Source organism: Opisthorchis viverrini, assembly GCF_000715545.1.
Source record: "Opisthorchis viverrini unplaced genomic scaffold opera_v5_122, whole genome shotgun sequence".
Classification (NCBI taxonomy): Eukaryota; Metazoa; Platyhelminthes; class Trematoda; order Opisthorchiida; family Opisthorchiidae; genus Opisthorchis; species Opisthorchis viverrini.
The window spans coordinates 814,990-840,554 of NW_008751780.1; the positions used below are offsets into that span (position 1 = coordinate 814,990).

General features: G+C 43.9%; 1 protein-coding gene across 1 annotated transcript; it reads right to left on the reverse strand.

Annotated features, from left to right (window-relative positions):
• Positions 1-23,184: 23,184 nt before the first annotated feature.
• On the reverse strand, positions 23,185-24,078 carry T265_06149 (hypothetical protein; the record flags this gene model as incomplete). Its single annotated transcript, XM_009171342.1, has 3 exons — positions 23,185-23,520; positions 23,559-23,810; positions 23,848-24,078. 3 exons carry the CDS (start codon positions 24,076-24,078, stop codon positions 23,320-23,322), a joined length of 684 nt encoding a protein of 227 aa, XP_009169606.1.
• Positions 24,079-25,565: the final 1,487 nt, after the last annotated feature.

Below are 25,565 nucleotides of genomic sequence, written 5' to 3' on the forward strand. Positions count from 1 at the left end.
ATTGTTGGAGAATTTCGGTAGTCTTCACTTCTGTTGCTCATCGTAACCACTTTAGACCTTGTGCGCGGTGGAGCTCGACTTGATTCCTGTCCGCATCCGATCATAGCCGTGATCATCAGAAGGGTTTCTTCGGACTTTGAGTAGTTTTATTGAATTGGTAGATATCTAGATATTATCAGTTGTATGAGTGCTGAAGTCGTACAATTAAGAGTTGGTTGATCATGACTCGTAACGAAAATGCGAATAAGTGATTGCTCCTTCCTCCGCAAGAGTTGTTCAGTGCGTAGAAGCGAGTTCGATGTGATAGTTATGTGGTACTAATACATCTGTCAATGGTGCCAGGTCCATATGCACAATCCAAGGTCCGTTAAAGTGAAAAAAACTTGTACTTAGTAAGGCGTAGTCAGAGTCTAGGTAAGTGTTTCAGTATGACCTACGGCCTGTACACACCCCCGCTGCCTTAGGTTAGTTGCTATGTGGTTTGTCTGCGTCCATTGCGGCGCAGAACAAGGAAAACACCTTCACGCTTCGATTAGAACTACCTCCCAAGTTGGTGCTGATCAGTGACAGACTGTTGGCACACAATTGAATCAGGTGTTCGTCGTTGTCCGTACATCGGATTCTGGCTGCTCTCATCCGTCTGTAATCCACCAGCCTGAACAGTCGTTTCCCCAGCTGGTAGCATATCTTTCCTTCGTGCTCTAGGAGTGTGTAGCTGGTCCTGATGAAGTAAATCGTCTTCCACGACCTCTGGATGTTCGGCATTGGATGTACGGGCAGATGTTACGAATAAATATGTTCACCCCATTTCCTTCTGTTCAACTTGAGCGCACTCTATATTTCATCACACAAAGTTGGGACTTAACCGGGATTCAGTTGATAAGTCTGGATACAGAAACCACACTGATTGAAGTATCGACGCAGCCTTCCCAGTGGCCACATCTTGAAGTTCCCTGATAAACATAAGCAGTGAATTTGATTATTAGGGCCACAGTGTTTGGAGTGCAAGCCCTGCACGAGTACCTTGAAATCTGGCGTCAGCAACAAGCGTCGATTTGGAGGATGTCCGTTGCTTTGGCCAGTGCAGCTTGTTGGCTGGGCTGGACTATCGATGGAACATTGTATGCCGTGGTCATTTAGACTGAGCACCAGGTTCTATTGACACTGTCTCCTTAAAGGTGATGTTAGGTGGTTCCTTCAGTGGTACAGCGATGATCTTTGCAGCGTGCTAGGTGAATTTCAACATAAAAACAGGGATGCTTTTGCGATGGAGGGTCTAAATGGAGTTGTCTGGATAATTTCGGGGATGTGGTGCATAAACAGAGTATACTTTAATGTATGGGCCTTTTGGTCATCAGTGACTTGCGAGTGAGGACGTGAAAACATCGAAGATTCTAATACTTGTATTTTCATATGTGGGCTCGTTCCAGGCAAGTTGAGTCTGAGGTCTCCACCCGGTGCCTTAGATAGAAGAATTTGACTCACATGGCATGGGAACCAACCGTAGTGTCTGTACATCCTTACTTGTCAATAGCCAAGGATACACACACATTTATGATGGCGGGATCATGGTGTCCAGCTACCTTATAATCTCTATTGGGTGTCAAACTAAGTCGATCCAGATTCATATCTAATTGCTGATGAAATGCGGACTTGTGGATCACTCGTGTTGCAAGATTTGGAGAATCCGGAGAGAGAGTGAAATGATCCATCCTGAGAAAAGTAACGGCGAATCCTTCAACGAATTGGATGTGATGAACCTGTTTTTTCGCTTTCCGTCAGCTTTAAGGCCTTGTGGCCAGTGACGTAATCTGAAGGCCAATCATGCCGACCGTGGCACGATATCGTCGTTGGACATACGCAGCACTTTTTAAAGAATCCGCTGACTGGGCCATGATCCACGACATCCCTCTATCACTGCCGATTTTGCCCACAACTACTCATTCGTCGTTAACCTCCCCCATATTACCACTGAGAGGGATGGGCGTGCCCGTGGGCATTCAGTTCTGTCCAGTCCGGAATACTCTGTGCCTGGGTCTTCTGTAGAAAACGCGAAGTACTTATCAGCATTTAACCATGTCTGTGAATGACTGACCTGTGTCGCCGTTGAATTGGAGTACAAATGATGAATGGGACAACCGCTGAGGCGTGCCAGATGAAGTATCATTCGGCACGCAGCCGAATAATGTGGGCTGACCATTGCGAAATTTTACATCGGAAAGTGTCTCCAGACATCGATAACTGTTGTCACATGGTTCCTGACCCAGCAGACATCTGCCAACTTTACTAGGCCATGCAGTCAAGGCTCCCATAGCTCATAAAATTATCAGCGGTTGATACCACTATTGTTTCCAATTTTGGGGCTTCGCAACAACCTTTCGATGTAGCGGTCGCTCCCTCGACATTGGAGGACGTGATCTGGTCAGCAAAGACTATTTTGATGGTCGGATTAGTTGACTCACATTCAGTCCGATTTTGAATACTTGTTCACATGCGATCTGATTACCTAGCTGATCATTCGACATGATGGAAGCCAGCTGGTGGGAAGCGATTTTAACAAACAGAGCTCATCTTTCATGGAAGACAAACTCCTCAACCGTAATGAGGTACCGATCGCACTGATTGTGCGTAGCGGTTCGCAAGTGGGTAGACTTACCCACAATAAGCCGGAGTACCCCTATCCAGTTCCATCGCATGTCCTTGCACTTTAAATGAAAAATACACATTTTTTTACCCCCCACTCCCCTTTCAACTTATTTAACAGGCGCAAGAACTAGACAGTCACACTACTTGAGAACGATACCACCGGAGGAAAGGTAACCTTTTGAATATTCCTTCACCAGTGCTCAATATACATGTATGGTGGACAAAATAGCGGGTGAAAATCATAGGATGACGTAATATTTGAAGTGCTGGTTCTGGGCGATGGTAATCGGACCCGCGTGCTTCAGTGTTGTCTTCACTAGCCAACCAATCAACAGACAAGAGTTAAGGGGTGAACTCCCTCAATTTGTCTATCAGTTCATGTACTACTGTGAGCACAACTGCACTTATCCGACGAGGCAATTGCCGAAGCTCACGTTTGAACATATGTGTTTCGTGTTGCAGGGACGTAAATGGCTCCGTTTTAGCCCATTTCCTTACACTGAACACAGTTGGCGTTCTAAATAAGGATACAAAAGTTACAAAGACTAATCTTTCTCCAGTCGCAGAGGCCATGGGTATTTGTACTTTTAGACCCAAATTTTGTATATAAACACGCTTTGTGCCCATATTATGCCTCGTTTGATCAGACCATCACTTATCGGTATCATTTGGCCCATCAAATTTATACCAATATCGATTGTTGTGAACCTCAGCATTGCTAGATGATTTTGACTACTCTAACTTTTACTCGCTATTTGAACGATATCGTTCGTTTTATATGTATGCTTGAGCCAGACGAAAAGATATCAAAAATGGTATCCTCGATGGGATGTGGTTGTTGAGTAACAGTGGGTATATTTCGGATGATTACATTAAAAAGATTCCAAATTGTTAACATTTGGACTGGAACATTAACTGGGCCCTTCTATCGGCTTACACAAAATCATCTAGCAAACCACCATGGAAAAACTGTACTCTTCTAACGAAGTTGACTATTACAAGGTTATTAGAACAGCGGTCCTACTTGGTGTGGAGAACGTTCGAAACAGTTTCCTCTGTACTTTCATTCTACTCTCTGGAGGACCATAGTTTCCTCATAATGTTGATAGTACTTAACTGACACCCAACGCTGAGACAAACACTTCCACAGCATACTTCAAACAATTGGATCTAAAATGCTTTCATGCTCGTAAATATTATAATCATTGGCTGTTAGGAAATGGGTGGAATCTCAAGCGGCTCTTTATGAAAACACTGCTAACAAATCAGTGACCGTAACAACACCCTGTCTGCTTTTTCTGAGCGTTGACGCAAAATAAGATCCACGAACAACGTGATTATGCCGCACCTCCTGTTTCTCACACACAGCATACGAGGCACGTTAGGGCAGATGCGAGGATTTCAACTCTGTGTTTGAAAAGGGGAACTTGGAGAGAAGTCTTGGATCGGAGCTCTGTTTTATTCTGGCAACTTCATCTTCTCTGCAATTAACTGGGGCCGGTATGGAGTGAAATTAAGGCACGTGGACACAATCTAGAAATCCGGCTCTGGCTAACTAAGCTGTTCTTCGAAATGTTCTCCCCATCTGTCAGACGGCGATAACTTGAGTTCGGGTGCCCCTATTTCGCATATAAACTCGGTTATCCTGGTTTCGACCAGAGAGTTCACGAACACGAAAGGACGGAATAGGTCATATAAAAACAAACGTATTCTCTTCCTTCCTCGTTCACCCTGAGCATCACGACACCTTCGCCGGCTGTTTTCAATTGGCGCTTCAACCCTTCTTATCTGAGTCAGGTGGACTGGACCATCGCTCATCTAGCGGAGAGACTAACTGGAGAGAAATCCTTTTTTTCAGAGGAGGGGCTTCCTATCATTTACCTGTCAGCGGGCACCAAATATTGCTGGGATTTCCCCGATATTCGTCTATGTTATGACTTTACCCTTGTGACGAGGTGTTATAAATTACAAAGTGTTAAGAAGCAGACATCTGTGCGTAAAACTATGATTTTTTATTTGACTGTACTCTATGGACAGATGGAACACTACTCAAATGATCTGAGGTCACCCATAAGTGCACATATTTGAGGGCATAACAGTAATTGATTTTGTTTTTCTGACTCACACAACCTTTTTTAAAAGATGACTTAGTGGGCCACGGACACGACGCGTGTCTGGCAAAAGTGAACTTTAATGCCTTACCAAACCGAGGAATGAGTTCAAGGTTGCCTAATCCGTCGGTGCTGGTATTTGTTGTATCATCATCATCATCATTGTCAGCTGTAAGAACCGCGTACTGGTCGTACATTGGTTGCATGCCGAAAACGTTTTCTCGGCCAGGATGACGACAACGTTCGTCAAAAATAAATCCAAGATATTTGATAGAAGTGAGATGTGCACATTTTTCTGTATTTGGACAAAAACCTTAATGCTGAATTCATTCGAATACGCAATGCAAACGGTGCGAAAGCTCTTGACTAGAACCTGTGAAAATGATGTCATCCAAATAAGCAACACCTGGGGAACCGTTAAGCATGGTATCCATTAATCTCGACGAATAGAACAGTTAGGTGGAGAAACCTTCGTCTAAACCACCCTACTCTCATTCCATTGGCCAAGCAAAAAGCACTGCGGCAATTCACACATTCCCTGCCATTTATTGCGTCTTGATATGTTTCATATGAGCATACCTCGGTGCATTTCAACCTATCTAGCAAGAAAAATAATGCCAGTGTCTCAAATGAATCCGCCGTACAGCGATTGTCTTGAATGTTATGCTGTAGATGTAAAAATTGAATCGAAAGCCAATCAACTCGAGTATCTTTCGATGGGGTTTCTTGTAAACAGGTCATTTTGTGCTGGAAATTTAAGGAGTTTGACATTGCCAGAACTAGTCTTTCTTTAAGCCGTTGCTCAGATGCCGGTTTCTTTTGAAAGGGGTACCATTTTTTAAAGTCTTTGTTCTTGAGCTACACGACCGTTTGGCTGATTGATTCCGTGCGAGTTTATCCATTCGACTCATGGGACTCTGTTGAAAGTATGTCATGTGACCAGTTCTGTGGCAGAACAGTCTGAAATGGGACCGTGGCGGCTTCCAAACTCCTTAAAGATAACAAAAATTTTGTGGTCTCATACCATGTTTAACTTCAGCGAAACCCATTGTCATTAACAAATGCTCAAATTGCTTGGTTTCTTGCAAAGTAACAAAAATTCATGTTGATTCGCGTCAAAACCAGAGGTTTTTAACATAGTGCATGGCAGAGCAACAGGTTGTCAAAATTGCACACAGATATGTCACAGCTATGCACCGAATACGAGTTTCTTGGTTCGAGGTTTGTGTAGTCAATGGCCACACTAAGTGAATTACGCCATCCTTGTCAGTGTTTCTAAACACAGCGTGGGAATCGCAAACCGAAAATATTGTTTTGAAAAATTGAAGATACGAAATTCCTTTGTTTACTGTTCATTTGGAACAGGGGGACCTAAGACATACTGAGTGGGTCGGTTAACTTCCACCATATTTCTCGATACAGTTGATAACCACTGACGTTCTCTAGGATGGGGGATCCCTTAATCTGATACCACTGACCGGCTTTCCTCCATTCCACCAACGCAGAAAAACGACGTACAGTTGCTCTATAAAGAAGACCCCGAATTTTCCTTTCCTATTAAATAAATAAGCTGCTTAGGCAGTGGTGACATTCCACAGAGATGGCTTAACGGGAACCTCGATCACTGCATTGTAATTCACTGCGCCAGAAAATTAACGCAAATTCGTGTCACATGGTTTGCCGGTGGTGAGATTTTTCTGGTTTTTCCTTTTAACAGCATTTTAAAAATGAACGTTTACACTTCCCGCAAAACCTATCCGTGAATTCCCTCACAAGAATTTTCTGCACTTGTATGCGTCCGACTTCAAGTGAATCACAATAACGGAATCATTGAAACGAAGAAGGTAGCGAAAAAAGCTTGCTTTCTGTGATTGTTCCTCTTGGTCAATACATCATAAATTTATATTTTACCAGAAGTCACGTGGAAAAGGTTGAGATCGGGGCTACATACACTTTAGAGAAATAGAAATCAAAGGAAGGGGGGTTGGACGAGGGATAGGTCAATGGGTCACGGAATCAGGTAAGTGACGTCAATGTCGAACGGACTTGTGGGACCGGATGTTTCGTAGGCCAGTTCAAGTTCAGAGGTCGCACAAGTTTCTTTTGGATGCAAAGCTGCGGATCCAGCAGTTGGATTCCAATCGCCTCTGCGATCGATAATAGTCTGGATCGTACCAGCCGTGATCGGTTCAGAGGTACCCGGTATATGGTGGTGAAGGCTTGCTCCTTGTCTACTACATGACTGGTTTCGGCCACATGTGATGCAATTGTGCTTGAGCCTGGTTTCTTCTCACTACCACTTAGAGATACGGGATTGTGTCCTCGCATTCTGTCCGACAAATGCCTTGTCGTACGACCAACGTATAATGCTCGGCACGAGCATTCAAAATGAGTGCACACAAGAGCTGGTAGTAGAACGTGGCAATTTGTCCTTCAACCGGAATTTGATAGTGGGGCTGGAGTTGAAGCTCAAAATAACGGAACCGCTTCCACTTCACTTTCCTCTGATTAATCCTTCTCCCACCGTGAGGAGTCTACACGGAAACGAGGCAGCAATGGGTTCGGTTTCTACTCTTGTTAGAGCTCAATACCAGTTAATGCTCTTGGTCATGCAGAGAGCTGAAATCCGAACTTCTGGTATGCTAGGCGCCCCGCAGCGTACGCTATACCTATCTAGGTTGCCACGTCTGAACGTGTTCACGCTTGAGTAGTGTGATTAGTTTGTCGAACGACTAAGAAGACAGCTCAAATGCTACCTAGATTTTGTCAGGACTTTCCAGTCAGGTAGCTCCACGGACGTTTGTAACATGTTGGACAATTCCGGTTTGTTGTAGATGGTTGCGGGACTTGTTTCCTTAGGACTGCTTGAGTCACACTCATTTTCTTTTCCGTGACAGTTTGACACGACAATGGGGTTCGAATTTATTGAAGTTTCCTATTTGACCAAGCGAACTACAAAGAGCAAAACTGTGGGTTTGAGGTACCTCATTGCGCTCGTGGAGGGAACATGTTTTGAGGAACTGCCTGATAATGAGTAGAGTCGACAAACTTGCATATAGGTGACAGACTTTGCGAGCTCCCATCAGCTGGAGCGTAGGTGCTGAAGCAACTACAGGTTATTTATCACAGTCGGATTAGTGCTCTGCCCTGGCGCGGTCGTCGAGGATTTTTAGCCAGTTAGACATCAGACAGACATCACCAGTTTATGCTTTTGGATACCCAAAGGCCTTTCCGATGGCAAATCAAGGTCACAAAAATAGACTGGGTGAATTTTCATTGGGACTGCTAAGTGCCTAAAGAAGGACATTTGTGCATCCGATCTCCCTTCGGAAAACTATGATAATTTGACTCTCCCACATCTGGCTCGATGCGTTGAACAGGTATAGTGATACGGTTCGCTGAAGTACTAGAACCCGTCATGTGCAAAATCTGGGAAGAAAATTGACACTTAGCCAAAAAATAGTACTGAATAGCTCTCTGTAGTATTCTATGCATCCGTGTTTATAGCATAGGCTATCTGCAAGGTACTGTCTCTCGAATAGCGTTCATATGCGTAGGTCCTGTGCTCTGGATCCGCGATAAACTGTCTGTCGATGAACATCCGGCGCTTCTATTTCTGTGCCTAGTTTATGCAGTCCAGATGTTTTTCTGAAGAAAGGCTTACCACACAAGTCTATACTGCGTGAGTGATAAAGGGATCGAAGCGGTACGGAATGCTAAATGCCTTCGGTTTGTGACTTCAAATTTTCCTCTCTACTGTCTTTTCGCTCCGACTCGCATCAGTCCAGAACCCGTCTAACAAAGATGATAGATAAGAAGCCCCGAAATCTCATTCTAATATGATGGTTCCACGTCACAGACTGTACAACTCCGAACAAATTAGTAAAGCATACTCTCAACATAGTACCACACCCGAGGCTCCGTACAAATGGCATTGCCATCACGTCCCTTGCTGTACCGTAGTTTTCGGTCCACCTGTTATACGTTATCTAATTCAGGTTCGTTTCATCAAATTGACTACGTAATTTGCTGGGCGTTCGGTTTACGACAGGTTTCCTGTATTGCGCTGTGGGCTGCATTTTCCAGTTTCCTATGCCGCCATTGCGAATCTTCACCGTTGCTTCAGCGAACAGGCAAAAATGGATATTGACAAATTACAGCTGCGGCGATCGATTAGTCACAACTAAATTGGCTTGTCACACATGTGTATTTGATGAGGCCCAATGGAACAAGTTTTAACTCCACACAAGTGTTATGATGCTCAAGGTCAACTCACACTGCAGTCATCTGACGTCAGTTTATGAAAATGGGTCGTTATTGTGGTGGGATATATATAGCCTTTGTCATACCCGATGACGTATTCCTCCCTTGAGAATGTTGCACTCACCCATATTTTGCCACATAGGACCGGAAACCTATCCAGCCCATTTCAAGGTAACTAACTTAACAAAATTCTTACAGAATATTTCCCAGGAATGCGAAAAGTTTCAACGCCCGTTCTTTTCTTATTCAAGGAAGAGTATGTAACAATGCTACAACACATATCCCTTCAGATGTGGTTAATTTTTACCTGATAAGTGTTTGCTGTCCATTTTCACTTTTCATCCTCATGGATCATAAACTGGACAACTGAATGTGGCGTAAATTTAGGGTGACGTAGGCGCTCAGATCGATACAGATAAGTTTCATTCCGTTATATTCCCCTGTAAATTTGTTCTTACAGACCGTATTTTTCAGTACATCACCCCAAATTATCATGGATATCGAGGAGTTGTCTGTTCATCCAATACAATCTACGTCCTAAGAAGCGGTGTTATCCACAATAGAGACACACTATTCCATTCGATCCCACTGTTCACATACGCAAAAAACGGTTAACTTTGTGGGACCTCGTAGCCGCGGTAGCTCAATGATTAAGACACGAACGTACTGACCGGAAGGTTCGGGGTCAGAACCTATCTCCTGCATCTCGAGTGCCCCCGTCTAGGTTTGGGCAACCTGACAGAATTTCACACATACGCAAAAACGGTTAACTTTGTGGGACCTCGTAGCCGCGGTAGCTCAATGATTAAGACACGAACGTACTGACCGGAAGGTTCGGGGTCAGAACCTATCTCCTGCATCTCGAGTGCCCCCGTCTAGGTTTGGGCAACCTGACAGAATTTCAACCCTCATGATTCCTTTGGGTGACATGGCAGCTAGGCACCGAGATGGTGTTACAGCTGAACGATCGTATTCGATCCGTACTTCCTAACATCTAGTCTGCCATAATTAATAACCAATCCACAGATTTCAGTGGACACAAAAGTGATGATTTGTGAATATACCACTTAGACTGCCGCCATAAAGAAGCTTTCTCAGGTTTACGAACCTACCTTTCATTCATTATACACCCGCTTCATGTATTTGAAACAGTCCTACCAAGACCCGAAAACACTCGCAGATTGGTCTAATCTGCAAAATCAACCGATCTGCTTCCCCCATATTAGTTCACATCAGACGATAATTCGACCTAAAATGTCAAACAGTACTGTTTGTGCGGTTCATCGCACTGTCAGTGCATACGTCACCGAGATCACAAATCTCCGGGACTGAATTCAAACTTTCAGTCAAATGTAACAGATCAGATGTGAGTAAATTGAACTCATATGATGAAGTGCATTTCTACCGCTGCAGAGGAAACTGAACAAACCCCAAGACAATCGTTTGCTCAGCACAGGCAGTGGGGTGGCAATTTGCGGGTATTGATTATTCTGGATTCACATCCCTTATTCGTTCCTTAAAATAACATACAGTACTGTATTTCTAGTATTTCTAATCCGAAAAACAGGATTTCCTATCTTGAAGCAATTCAGATTTAAAAGAATGATCCACATTGTAAAATAATATCGAGAAAATTCAGAGATGATAATGTCACAGCAGTATGTGGAGACTACTGGTGGTAGTATTGGTATTCGCGTGTTTCCATACAAAATTTTTTTACATATGTTGGTATTCATCTCATCTGATAGGAACTTTTGGTGGCATGACTTCGAATAAGGCGTTTCTCTATTTTATCTCATATTCTTCTGTTACACTTGCGCATTCGTCGCTTGCATTCACTGTTTATGTCTGTGACCATGTCCTCCAACAATAGTAGCAGTTGTTGTCGGCGCGTTGAACCACCTCCTCGTTGTACCGACCGGGTAGCCCGGACTTCAGTCTGAGTGACATTAGAGTTCAGCAACTCCAGACAGGGCTAACCAACCTGTTTGTTTTCAGTGTGTTAGTTGCTTTCGACAATCTACAATACGAATTATCTGACGCCTCCGCAACAGTTCTAACCAGTACACAGGAGGGGGTTGTGGGGCTCACGTGTAAGGAATGTGGTAAGTGCTGCAAATCGAAAGCTGGTTTGGTAGCTCACCATCGAGTTCACTTGCCTGAAGATGCTGACACGAACGTTGTCGCCTAGTTGGCATGCGCTGATTGTTCCCACCTTTTTTGACAAAGATTGGCCCGGGGTTACCACCTCTGACACTCACAACTCGCCAGCTTAGCCGAGTGAAGAATTCCGCTGTCGCTTGGTCCCAACAAGTAGCATAATCATTCTTGTGCCTGGCTAACAATCTATATCCTCTCATGAAAAGCAAACTACGTTGTTCGCGAGATCGGAGCAGTATTGTCCTGGTCGATCGACTATCAGCATCAAAACCAGGTTGTGGGTGCTTAACTGGCAAGCACACTAGGACGAATCATCATCTAATGACCCTGACGAAACCACCGATCAAACAGTGGCCTACTCGCCAGAAGCTGATGACTATAGTGCCTGATAGTTCGCTTGCTAGTGCTGACCTTCTGGCGTTTGCCCGAGGGCTGCGGTCTCACATCATGACACCGGGTCAAGTCCTATCGCTCCTGGAACTCCATGCATCTACATTTCCATACACCGAATCCTGTCTCCCGACGCCGTGGTCAGCTACCCATTGGGTTCCGGCCGATCGGAACCAGATCCGCCGAGCCAACTACGCCGTCATTCGCACTCTATACCACCAAAGACGGAAAGATGCAGCATCTGCTGTGCTTGATGTGTCGTGGAAGCATCTATACAAAGGTAACTGTGGCCTACCGTTGGACACCGAGAAGTATTGAAAACGGGTGATCATTGCTCCAAAACACGTGAACAGCCGACCAAGTCGCGCAGTGTTACCATCCGATAGGAGTTTGATCGCGCCAATCTCAGGTGAGGGAATCGGCCGTATGATCCGTTTAATGGGTAATTCGTCCCCAGATCTGGACAACCTAAGCCAAGGATGCCCCTTGCCGATTCAATGCCAATGCGCCGCCTGGTTATTTCAACTTATTCTTGTTGTCTGGGGGAGTTATCCGTTGAATATGTGTTGTGATCGTACTAACTTAGTTCCGAAGGTCGCAAATCCGACTTAAACGGACTAACTGAGACCGATCTCCGTACCATCCACTCTTGTCCGATGCTTTCATAAGGTGCTTGCTGATCGCAACTTCCTTCACTCCAGGTTTCACTTCTACATCAACACGCTGGTTTGGGAGCTATATCGCTTTACACTCTCTGCATCGTCACTCCTCAGCGATTGCTTTTAAATTCAGCTTGCTTTTTGTTGATGTCTCGAAAGCGTTTGATTTGGTTCCGCATATAACACTTGTCAGATCTGCTGGAGCTTTCGGAGCACCATCACACCCTGTTTCATACATCGCATAGTCTTATGAGAATGCTGTGGAAGTTTTCCCCAATTCCGAGGTTCACTGCCACAGAGGTGTGAGGCAAGGAGATCCACTGTCCCCATTATTGCTCCTCATGGCAGTGGGTGAGGTTCTTGTATTGTCAATGCGGCAACTAGGATACCAGTTTCATGACACCTGAGTGAATGTCTTTGACTTCGGTGACGACTGAGTCGTGTGTGCGGAAAGTCAGGCTCGACTTAAGTAGAAGCTTGAAGCTGCTGCGGTCGAGTTGGGAAGAGTCTGTATGAAGAGCAGTGCCCAAAAGACGAAAGCGATGGTGATTTTTGTGCACAGTAAACATTGAGCAACAGCAGTCCCTGTGGAATCATTTTCCTTCGCCGAGGAACTCAGCACTCCTCTGGGTACCACAGACACCGTGACATATTTGGGAATCCCTTTTACTTTCGAGGAATCTGCGGCCACTGACATTAGCTGCTCAGGGTGCTTGATTAGGTGTCGCGTACTCCGTTGAAACCGCGTCAAAAGATGACGATCACAAAGGTCTACCCGAAAAGGAGGCTAACATATATGCTCGTTCTCGGCCAAGCCCACCGAAATACGCCCAACAGGTTGGATAATTGTATAAGACAATCTATTCATGGATGGTGACGTCTACTGAAGAATAACCCGATCAACAACATCCACGCCGGTAGACAACATGGGGAACTTGGTATCCCAAGTCTGAATGCAACCATCCCGATGCATCAGAGAGTGCGTATGGAAAAGCTCCAGTCTACACAGTGCCGAGTACTGTGCAATGTGGTCAGTGATTCCGCATTCGGCAAGCGCTTTCTGGACCTTAGTCTCCCGATCCGAGTCCCAGGTGCATACGTAAACCAAGGAAGAGCTGCTGGCTACCTGGAGCAATAGTCTGCACAACAGCATTGACAGTCACTGTTTATGGAAGTTGGTAGCTTCGCTTCCATAACGAGTATTTCCTCGGATATTTATTCGTCGTATCCAGATCCTATGCAACTTGCTTAGGACGAGATTTAGAAGTGCTCGGCATGGTTATATTGACAAGGTGACCTTCTGTCGAGGAAACTATGACCAGTCGGAGAGTTTGGCGCATATTCTACAGTCCTGCTGGATTATGCATGATGTTAAATTTGCTCTTCATAATCGAGTTGCAAGGGAACTAGCAAAACGTCTTCTTTGACTGGATTGCGCCTTTTGCGAGGAGTTAAGAGTACCTACGTCGACGTGCTTCATCAAGCCTGACCTAATCGTTGTTCGGTGGCGCCTAGCAACTGTGATAGACTTAAGTATAGTTTCGGGAGGGCGCGGAGCGACTGTGCGGAATGAGAAGAGGCAGAAGCATGGTGCTGATGAATGTTCCCTCGTCGTATCAACCCCACGTGCAATTGATTGTGATGTATTTTTTGGTTCATAAACCTATGATTATTTCTTATCGAAAGTTTGCTTTCCTCACTCTGCCAAGCCAGTTGTTGGACTGGGACTTCCAGTCATTGACTTGTGCTTGCTTGTCAATTCAGGCTCTCTGTGTACTTACGACACTCTTGCCATTGATTTTCACCCCAGTATGATGGATACTTTGTGCCTGTTATGCGAGTTTTGACTGTGCTAGCGCTTACCTCGCCTTGAAGAGCATTTAGCATTGTTTACTCTTTCTTCGGTGGTTGGTTTTTACACGCGTTTCCATACCAAGTAATTCTACACAATTTGAGGTTCATCTTGCATGATTGGAACTATTGGTGGCACGCCTTCGAATGATGTGCCTACATTGTCTTACATAATATTCTCCTGAACACTCTTCCACATCTATCGGTCGGATTTACTTTTTACGTTTGTGACTGTGCTTTTCAAAATAAATGATATTAGTAATAGTAGTGGTTGTAGTCAGTGCACTGCATCCCCTGCTCGTTGTACCGACTAGTTAGCCCGGATATCAGTCATGATAAGCTAAAATTTCAGCAACACCGAACACCCTGTTTTGCTTTAACGTAATGACCCCCAGTTGAAGTGAACAACACGAACAATATGGTGTCTCTGCACCAGTTACGATCAGTAAATTGGATAGAGTCATGTGATTCACCTGTGAGGACTGTTGTACATGCTACAAACAGAAAGCTGCCTCGGTAGTCCACCGTCAGATACACATTTCATGAAATTTCAGACACCAAAAACCTTACCAACTGGTACCAATTTTCTTGTCATCCATCCGTGTTCGATGACTCCGTAAAAATTTACCGTCTACACGAGCCGTAGTCTGCAACGGCCTTCACTCCGATTTGCATAAGTATATCGAGAAGGTTGATTGAAAGCCCTCCTTGTGCTACGTGCTTTGCTTTGTCACCCCTCAATGACTGTTTCCAACCTTAGTTTGGCGTTTGTTAAAATCTTGATTTCTTCCAATACAGTTGTGGACTCTGCCTGGCAGTTTGGTCCATCGCTGCCCCTAATCCTATATAGCAAAGTCCCACGAGAATGCTGCAGCAGTTTTCGTCATTCGAAGTTTCACTGCTGTAAGGAGTAAAACACTTTCCCAAATATTGTTCCTCATGGCAGTGGATGAGTGTCTTAGGTTGTCAGATGGGCAATCAGTTTCATGACAACTTAGTAAGCGGTTTTTTCTTCACTGACAGTTTGGCATGCAGATGTGAAGAAAGACAGTGACCATTTGTGAAGACCAGGAACGTCGAGCAAACGTGGTTCTCGTCGAACCTTCCTCCTTTGCCTTAGGGCTTACCACTAATCTCGCTCCAACAGACACCGTGATATATTTGGAGGCGTCCTTCATATTCAAGTTGAAGGAAGCCTCTGTGTTACACAAACTTTTCTCGCCGTTCGCAAAGTTCCTGGCCTCTAATCTTATTGTCTGACACCTAATATGAAATCTTGCACGTGTCACTAATCTAATGATGGACGATTCCTATTCTCTTAAGTCCTTTGTATATATGTATATATAATATATATTCTTTCGCCACTAGTGTATAGCCCCTTTGTGCTTTAGACCGTACTGTTAAATAGCAGAAGATACTACCAATAGTATCAACAGCGAGATCATGTACCCTTCTCGTGAATATACAAGAGAATGTGGGTACGGAAATCTTTCTGTGAAGACAGGGAATGATGAACACATGTTTATTACGCGCGAACACTCAAGAAAAGCAGTTAGTTTTGTTTGGTCTCGAGGTAGTCTGATCATGGGAGGGATGACTATTTTTATTGAAATTGGCTACGGTAGTGAAGCACCGGTGTTGAACACTGATGTCATGCTGTCGATGATGATTATGATGATGACCGGAATTGGCACGCATTTCTTATGTTCAGTTGTAGTGATGTATTTTGAATATCAGCCTCAAAGTTGATTTACTGTCAAACATGCGCTGATCCTAGAATAGTCTTGACAATTTACACTTCTTACAATGAACAAAAGCCAGCCCAAACTTTTTTGTTGTAAGCATGGGATCTGCAAAACCATATATGCATGTACTCGTCGCAAAATCAAAAAAAACTTGCGATTCCTCCAGGTATCCTTGGAAGTAGACGTACGTCTCACGTGCCAGTTTTCCATTCTGTGTCATTGTTCTTGAGAGGATTTACCATATTAAATCCCTAAGTCGGATCCTCGCCGGTCTTTACGAATTTGTCTCTTCGTAAATAGTGCACACCTGAACTTTAATCACATGGAGTCGTTTTCTTGTCGCAGTTGCTTGATAAACAGTAGCGAATGAACCGAGTGTGGCTGCGGAAAATGTCTTGTTTATCAGAAACGCTCATAGGTGAACGGTTCACGCAAGTGAAATGTCAGTCTGTGACGACGACCCTTAAAGCGGCACCATATGTTCTGGTTAAAACCGCCTATACTGAATCTGATGGATTACGGCTAGCACAGCAATTAGATTATCGCTTGTGTTCATGATGACAGGACAGTGCAGGCGAGAAATAAAGCCGAAGTACAAAATGTTTTCTCCAAGTGTTCAGTGTGCGATCTTGATATGTTCATTATTTGATTCTGAAAATACATTGATATCCTAAGAGCCATCGCCGCGACAAAACCGGCGATTATCTATTTCGTTGTTAGTGCTCGAAACCCATGGCAAATTTTTGTAAACTTTGTATTTGAAGATAAGCAGTTGTACAGTTGTGATCACTAAAGATTCACACTTCCCAAGAAGCGCAGATTTTTGTGAAAACCGAATTAAATCAGGAAAAGCAAAATTTTTCCCTAAAACTGTCAAATAAGTGGAGTCAAAGTAACCCTAGTCAAGCAAAGCTCACCCGTAGCCAACAAACATAGCTGCCCCTTAGGAATGCAGTAGTGCCATTCGGCTCATCATATGAATAAAGACGTAGCCTGACATGCTATTCATAGGCCTTATCAAGTTTTTTTAGCAATGGTATCTCCAAGATCCCTACAAAAGTAAACGGATTCTCAGCGTGCATTTACAAATCCAACTGAAGGATGCGCGTTTGTACGGCTGTCTGATCATAGAATAATTCTGGAAACTCCTCAAATTCGAGAACAGTTGCTCAAGATTGCGCTCGCTACAAAATCGACTTACGCACCACAGCGTCAAGACATGACGTACATAGTCTAAAGGTTAAAACACGGAAATCACACAACAAGTAATGCTATTTCACTGGGTAGTTGCATACAGACTCCGTCTGTCCGGACGCAGTCCTACGTACCTGCAAACCCACTGGAACATGATGAGGATTAGATTGAACACGCAGTGGCGTGACCCCGTACGTCGTAGTAGTCTTGTCTCAATAGTACAAGTCAAACGATCCATGTCCTATTCACAAGTGCAGCGAAATCCACAGAAATAGCTACTTTTAGCTGTTGCATCTTCCATTCGTGTGAAGTAAAACGATTCACATCTATTGAGAAATCCAGTGTTTAACTAGGGGCAGCTATCGCTACCGACAAATCCATAAAATGGTTGGTAGTCTCCGGAGATTGGAGATTTACCAATATGGGTTTCGTCCTGTAGGTGGCGCCAATCTAAGCTGAAAAGCTGAGGAGTATTATAGGGTCGTTTCCTCCTCATTGGGAATACTCAGCAAGTCAATAGTTGACCACCTGGCGTGGATTATCTGAATGAAGGATGATTGGCGCTGTATATTATCTAAGTGCAGTTAGTCACACCGCTGATCAGTTGCTCGTCGGCGAACGGTTGAGTGTTCAAACTAATGGCTAGATAGTCGTGGGTTTGGAGCTCCCCGGAGTTTTGTTAACTACGCACTGCTGATGACTCCTATTAAGGGTGAAACAGCTATATAATGCTTCTGCACCTTACAGCATAGATCAGTTCCATTTATACGACTAAATCTCCATTGGAGATTCCCTGAAAATAACAGCGTGAAACTACCCGAGGGACGGCAATGGCCACGAAAAGTTGTCTGGGTCTGGGCAATTGTCCTAGAACTAGATAAGAACGATGAACTGAAAAACATTCCAAAAATACAGCAAAAAGTTAAGTGTTGGTGGGTACCATGCATAGCCACATGGTTGAATTGAAGCAGTTGTTACAGAGTTGATTGTTGTATAGATTGCTATGTGGCCGACAAATGAAGTGTGATTTTTCACAAGTTTGGTCCTCAGCATAGCACTTCAGCGATGCGCTATGAATGTACGTTTCTTCGTATGAACGTGGCAGTAATCGATAATCGTAACCTGAATGGCGGATGCACATAGACATGCACAGCTTGCCGCCAAATTGAAATGGAACAAATTCTGAACGCAGATGGAAACATTGTTGTATACGTACTGTACTTTATGGTCAGCCAAATGTTACCGTAACTCTGAGTTTAAAGGTTACTGGACCCAATTGGTGACCAATCACTGACCAGTTGGTCATGTCCATTAGTTGGCCATATTCTGCACTACAATGAGAAAACTTCTCCCCAGGCTTTTACCGTTCAACAAGTAGACTCTAGGATCTCCGACTGAACTAGTAGTCCCCATACTTTCTGGTTTACTTCTTCCTTATGAATATGTATCAGAAGTTCATTCTTACCGTCAAAAGTTACCACCACTAAGCTCAAACTAACATCTGTTACTCATCGCCTTTTTAACTGCCGCAATTTTGAAAGCTTTACAAGACGATTCTGTTCCGGCTACTTACCATTAAATTGTTAATAACGAGGTGGCGGACAAAATACAAAAACCCAGCTGGAAGTCTGTTGGTACTTTTGTTTTAAATTAATGGGTAGCGACCGAGATATGGAGTACGAAAACTCGATTGAAAAATTTCTCCCCTATCAGGAAGGTCAGATTCCTGAAAATAACCCCAGAACGCCCGGGACCCACTGAGACCCTAAACTCCACCACAATCTCAATAGCGAAGCCGACAGGCATCTGGGACAGTCAATCACTCAATCAGTTCATTAAAAGTCGGTGAGTGTTCAGGCACGCCACAGAAGCACGACCGACTATGATGACTTCCGGTGTTTCACAGAAGCACGGATGGGTGTTCAGCAAACGCCTTTAAATAGCGCTACGTCGTTGTAACTTTCGCACTTGCATCACTCGCTTGTTGCAATAAAGCTGTTGTGTTTTTGTCGGCGAGTCTTTCCCAGTACTATGCGCTGGAGCGGAGACAGAAGTCATATATAACATTCCCACAACTGATTTCATTTGCACTTTGTTCGAATGAACGGGCTTCGGTAAATCAGTGCAGCAATAAAGGCTTTTCCTGTGACTTTACTAAGGGCCCGAATCTTTTGAGTGATCTGCCTTTACACATTTTTTTCACCGGAGCATTCTTTGGTTACCGAAATTCAATATGACTTTTTTTAGAAAATTTGACAAGCGTCCTTCTAAATGTACTTTGAGTAAACCACAAGCATTTAAGTAGAATCTGGTAACCCAACCAAATTCTTTTTTCCAGTTTTCTCGACCAACAGAATCCCAATCTTCATGACCACCCATCGTTACGCTCCTCCGCGTTTCATAACAACGCACTGGTGATGCCACCTCGATTGATGATAAAACATTTGTAGTCAAATTGCCCAGCTCAGCGTGCATACCAATGACCTAGGCTACAAATATTTTCAATAGCAAAGCAATATCTCATTTTTAACACACTCTAGAAGCGATATGTCATTGAGAAGATGAAAAATGATTGAAAAAGTTTGTTCCAATCTTGTGGATCTGTTCGGTAGTGTGGTAGAAAAGTTTGAAGTAGTCGTCGCTGGGGCTTCTTCGATTTACCTAAGGTGGTCGGGAAAATGAGATGGCAGTTTGACCCTACACCATTCCCCAATGGCATCTGTAATGTGCACACTTTTAGTATATTTTCTGAGGAAGAGGTGAGACACCAAAAGTCGAAAGCAATGACACTTCCGGTTTCTAGTACTAGAATGGTTTTCTTGACTTGCAGGAGTAGTTCAGACCCAATGAGACACTGAATATTGTCCCAGTCGATCGAAGAAGGCTTTCAGAGCCAGACAAGTGCTGCAAAAGCAAGTCATTTCGTCACACTTTGAAAAGTCACTTTAGCCAGTCCTCCGACTATCAAGTGCTTACTGAATATACCAACAAATGCACGCATACTCAACGTGAACAACGGAAATGCTTTTTATAACAAAAATGTACACAAGTTTGTTTCGACCAGAAATTTAGGTTTGGTTTTAATGCATTTGATTACTTTATGGTTCCGATCATTTGCCTTTTCTTGTGGCTTCCCGCGCATTCAGACTGTTGGTAATTAGCGAAAATCCTACGCGGTCACCTGCTCTTGCTTATTTGAGCTATTTTTCTCTCAAAGAAACTTGACTCCTCCACAAACGCTTCCAGCTGGAGTGCAGGAAAGTGATGGATCCAACAGCACATTACCCTCTTCCTATACTGTACGTAGAATAAATGGCTTTTTATGGACCTCGGACTGAAATGTAAATGAAATTCACTTCTCTGACATTATTTGCAGTGAATGGCGTTTGTAGATTTGCAAAGCAATCATGTAGGATGTCAGTTTAACCACCCTAACCACCATGATATTGCTCTTTTGGCCAGAAGAGCTATAGTGATCACTTTAGGCTATGATTTAACCACACTTAAAGATATAATAAAGAGAAGACTTGTGCCAGCTGTCTTTCGCACTTTGACGTGGGTCAGAGCTTAGTATTCATTTTAAATTTTGGACCTTCTCGGGGCAAGCAAACAATGTATTAGAAGAGTAGAGGACGGACTACGAACTACGCAGTTTACTTCGTGACAAAATGGAATCGCCTGAAGGAGAATTCCCTTTGTAGGGTCAACCGGCGATGTTGCTTTTCTCGTGCGTGTGCACGTTTACCAAACAAAATTTAGCTACCAAATATATTCCCTTTATCGCTTCAGTAAACAAATCTGTTCCTCGTTGGGATGCAACCACACCTAATTACTGCGCGCTATCGTCTTCAACAAGTAGTCAACACCGGTCCACGCCCTCGGCGACTGACGAGTAAAACTGGTACCCAGAATCAGCACACCCCATGTTAACTGACAGACTGAAGTGAAGCATCACCGTCAACGCTGACGTTGCTGTCCCTGGTGGTGACGACGCTGATAATGATGATGGCGATGATGGCATACTGAATGAATTGCTGAATGTAAGCAAAAATAAGAAAGGTCAGGATTCTGATAGATCATTGTTCATCATTGATTACAGGCTAATCTCTCCATCTTGATTTCAAAAGTGCCTAAGAGTTACACAGTTTTTTTTTGTATTTTCGTCACCCTCGTTTGAATTGGAAAGAATTGGAAAAAGAAAGTTACCAATTACAGGTAGTAAAGCCGATTTATAAGAGACGATCTAAAGAGGATCCGACCAACTATTAACCGGCGGATCTAATGTCTGTCTTGAGCAAAGTGATGCAGGAACGCATTTGCCCGGCGCCAGAAGAAGAATTTTGAGGTCAACTTACGATGGAGTTAAAAACACGGATTTCTGTAAAGACGACCTTGCGTCATGAACCAGCTATTTACCAGAGGAATATGGACAACTGATTGATTCTGGAAATATGATGGCACCTGTCAGTTTAAGCAGAGCTTTTGACAGTGTTTATGGTTGATATTCACTCAATGAGCCTCCTTAATCCTGAGTTCAAGAAAAAAATATTTGAATGGCTTACAGCAGCTACAACCACTGTACGACGAGTACGCGTTTATTACAGCTGACAATGATGATGATGACAGCAATTATGACTAATTAGGTAAAGAACGTTAAGAGGGGTGGCACCTTTTGAAGCCTGTCTGGTACAAGTAGAGAGGTCACACAGGTTCGTGGGCCAGCGCTTTCAAAGAATTTTTCAGTGACATTCCAACATTTACCTGTTAAATGTTCCATGAATTAAAACGGGACACGTTTTGTCCACGATCCACGTGGGTGTGACGCGAAATGCTCCGGAAATCTTCCGCTGGAGGCCATCAGTTAGGCACAACAAATACTTATTTTTACGATCGAAAACCGGAAATGCATTGAAGCCTATCAAATTGGTGAATTTCTACTGTGTGAGGTGCAAATGAAGGAAGACCTTGCCGGATTCCATTGTCGATCTCGACTTGAATGTATAAAGAAAAAGCGGTGGCCTCTACCAGGAACATTTCTCATCCCTCATATGCGTGAGAATCTAGAGCATGGACAACGAGATCATTCACCAAGCGTGAAGCCGACCTCTTAGAAAAGATACAACAAAGAGACTCAAGTTCTGCTCAGTTCAATTCAATTTATCAGCTATAAACCATGTGCCATATGCTCACTGTTTCCAACTGCTACAGTTTTGATCACCGGAAAACGGGAAAGTGGAATACAAAACCAAGCCTCGGAGGCGAAGGCATGCTCAGTTTGTTCGAAATTGGATAGCTACGCATTGAAGGCGATAGCTTTGATGCAAAAGCGTCACTGATTGCGCGATTAAGCCATTTCCGCCAATGTCAATAACCATTGGTGATTTGAGTCCCGGGGTCTTCAACCAGGGAGGCGGCAGTTGCCAGTGATGTCAACGAAACAGCAGGGAGACAAAAGATTCAGGGGCCAGGAAAAACGCTCTAGGTTAGTAACAATCAACAACCCGATAAACTGGAAGTATAAGCAAACATGGGAGCAGGAGATCCCCAGTAGAAATCAAGCGGCGGACCACAAGTGGTATTTAGAATCAGCGCCAAGAATCTGATTACGATGGGGATGAAGCTGATTCCTCCATGTTAGCCAAATTGCAAGCACCCTTTTTGAAAACCGGCACAACTAATGTCTCATCTCTGTTGGCTGGAACGGTCCCCTCTACTCAGAGAGCGCCCCTAAGCAGAGCAGGTGACAACAGCAGCTCTGTAACGCTTGAAGAAGGAAAGATATTCGCATACTTCCAAAGGAAGCAAGTTTGGGATATTACAGGTTCACTACTGAACGCTCCCTCATGGCTCGACACACTGTGCTAACTGCAATGTGACACCCTCAAATAGCTTGTCCAAATTCGGGATGTAATGAGGCTCACAATCAGTCAACCGATCATGTAGTCGGTCATTTATCACCTACAAACCATATACCGAAGTGCATGAGCATTCAGGTCATCTAAATTCCACTCAACGTCCGTTCGGCTGGTTGGTGATCATACATGTGGACATGAACAGTCGTTTCTCCCTTGCTGTTTTCTTGTAGGCTGTTATCACGGCGCTTGCTTCAAGAGCCATCCAAACGTGGCACTAGTCGACCCACTTGGCAGTGAAATTTACTGAGTGCCGAAACTATGAAAACAAATTATAATCAACTTAAATGTGAGAAATATGCAAAAAAACACTGGCGAAGAAAGAGTACACGAAGAAATTAATGGAGTGGGTAATTTTTGAAGAACCCATTTCTCACTGATGAAACCATTACCCCTGCGTTCTTGGTTGGTCAACGTTCTCTCGCTGTTGGGTTACAGTGGGGTCTTTTAGGTTAGATTCGTAGTCGTTCAGCTGATCTCTAGCCAGTCGTTCATCTTGGAGCCTTTTCTTTTCCCTCTTCTGAGACGATAGTCTCTCAACCTTTTCATGATGTTCCCGAAGTTTCTGCTGTTTCTGATCATCTAATTCCTGACGTACTTGCGGTAGAAAAAAACAAAAGCACATACCTTTTTTCGCTGCTCTTGTTCTCGTCTCTTTTCTTCAGGGCTTTTGGTTGAAACAGGTCTATTGGTCAGTCTTTCCTGTAATCTGGCTGGCATTTCTCGTCTGTGTTCGGATTCTCCGATAAAAAACTCTACACTATTTCCAGGAAGTTCCATTTCATTGTCATGTTTAGCCGAATCGCCCATTGAACTGATTGTGAGCTGTTTGCCGAACAAATTCCGCTCCTCAGGCATGCCAGTTAGCGGTGAATGAGACTGACGTACTGCGGTAGAAAAAAAACAAAGCACATACCTTTTTTCGCTGCTCTTGTTCTCGTCTCTTTTCTTCAGGGCTTTTGGTTGAAACAGGTCTATTGGTCAGTCTTTCCTGTAATCTGGCTGGCATTTCTCGTCTGTGTTCGGATTCTCCGATAAAAAACTCTACACTATTTCCAGGAAGTTCCATTTCATTGTCATGTTTAGCCGAATCGCCCATTGAACTGATTGTGAGCTGTTTGCCGAACAAATTCCGCTCCTCAGGCATGCCAGTTAGCGGTGAATGAGAGCAGATGATTTATTGATCTTTGCCGCTGTCGACAATTTCAAACAGGACCACAAGTTGGCGAATGAAAAGTTCTGTATTCCTAATGAGTGACATATGGGGTGTTTTCAGAACAAGACGGAAGATAGGCCAAGATGCATGGTCAATTCAGAACTACTGCTGGTAACTGTAAATAGTCAAGTTTCTTTCCAAGGAGGTTTCATTGGCTGTGGGCAGTTGTCGATTAATTCAGGCAATAATTTACATTGGACTAAATATGTGGTTGAAAACTGTTGTGCGCTGTTCTACTGCCAGAAATTTGTGGCCAGATTGATCGAAATTATATCCTGCTCATCACAGTCTGACTGGCTTTTACGCGCGATGTTTCGGGGCAGAGCAGTAAAAAGGCTGTACGAAAACGGAAGTGAGATAATTATGTAGCAACTTACTCCGATTTTGCATCACGCAGGGTTACAATGATAGGCACGCCTTAGTACAGGAATACTGGAAGTTGAACTTGCTTCATAATGAATTTTAACTTACCATCGTACAGCGCAACAATATCATATCAGTGCAGAACCTACACCAGAAGTGTGTGGATTAGAAAATCCATTCTTTTCAATCGTGTTATCTTGGTATTTACAGTGGCAATCGAGAGATTCAGATGTAGTTTCTAGTAGGCAGTTTGATTAACATGCATCTGGACGCATTAAAGAACCCTATGTATATAGTCTGCAAACAGTACACACTAAATAGCTAACAGAAACAAGCGGGATTTAAAGTGGTAAAATTGTCGGTTGGTCGTGGATAAACAAGATGCTTGCTCACATACAATTTTTTGAGGAATGTAATGTGTCATGAAGTTGTGTGCTTCCGAGAATTCACATGTATTGGGAGGTCAGATGTGGCACTGTAAGAAGTCGAATACATCAATGAGGCCAGACAGTTCGAAGATTGAGCAGCGGAATCCCGAGTGCTTAGGACGCTCAGGCGAGAGATAATAGAACTATGGACCGAGATACAACCAGTAATGAACTCACCATTACCAGGGCTTCAACGGTAAACTTGCCGGTCCATGATTGCTCAGCGAATCTGTGCCAGTTAAAGATCAGCTCCATGGAAGCTTGACTGCTATCCGATGCTGGCCACTGAGATGAAGATGGCAAAAATTGGAAGTGAATGGCCAAGCATTACTTAGTGACTCAGAGGGTAAATGGTTGTAATGGAGGGGAAAATCTGTGGCGACTTAAGTGGCTGGAAACGAAGAACCCAGATGGTGGTGTGGATTAAGTAGGAGGGGCAAACAGTACTGTGGTCGCTGCGAATGGAGATGGCCGCGTGACTGGGTTACGAAGCTTCTGGTGAAGATATGTATAACAGGATGAAAAACTGCTCTCCTGTTGCTCGTATTATGTTCAGGTATTGAAAGCTTCTTGCTGGCCGTACGTATTCGGTGGTTCAAGGCTCTCTTCAGTTTTGGAAACCACTCA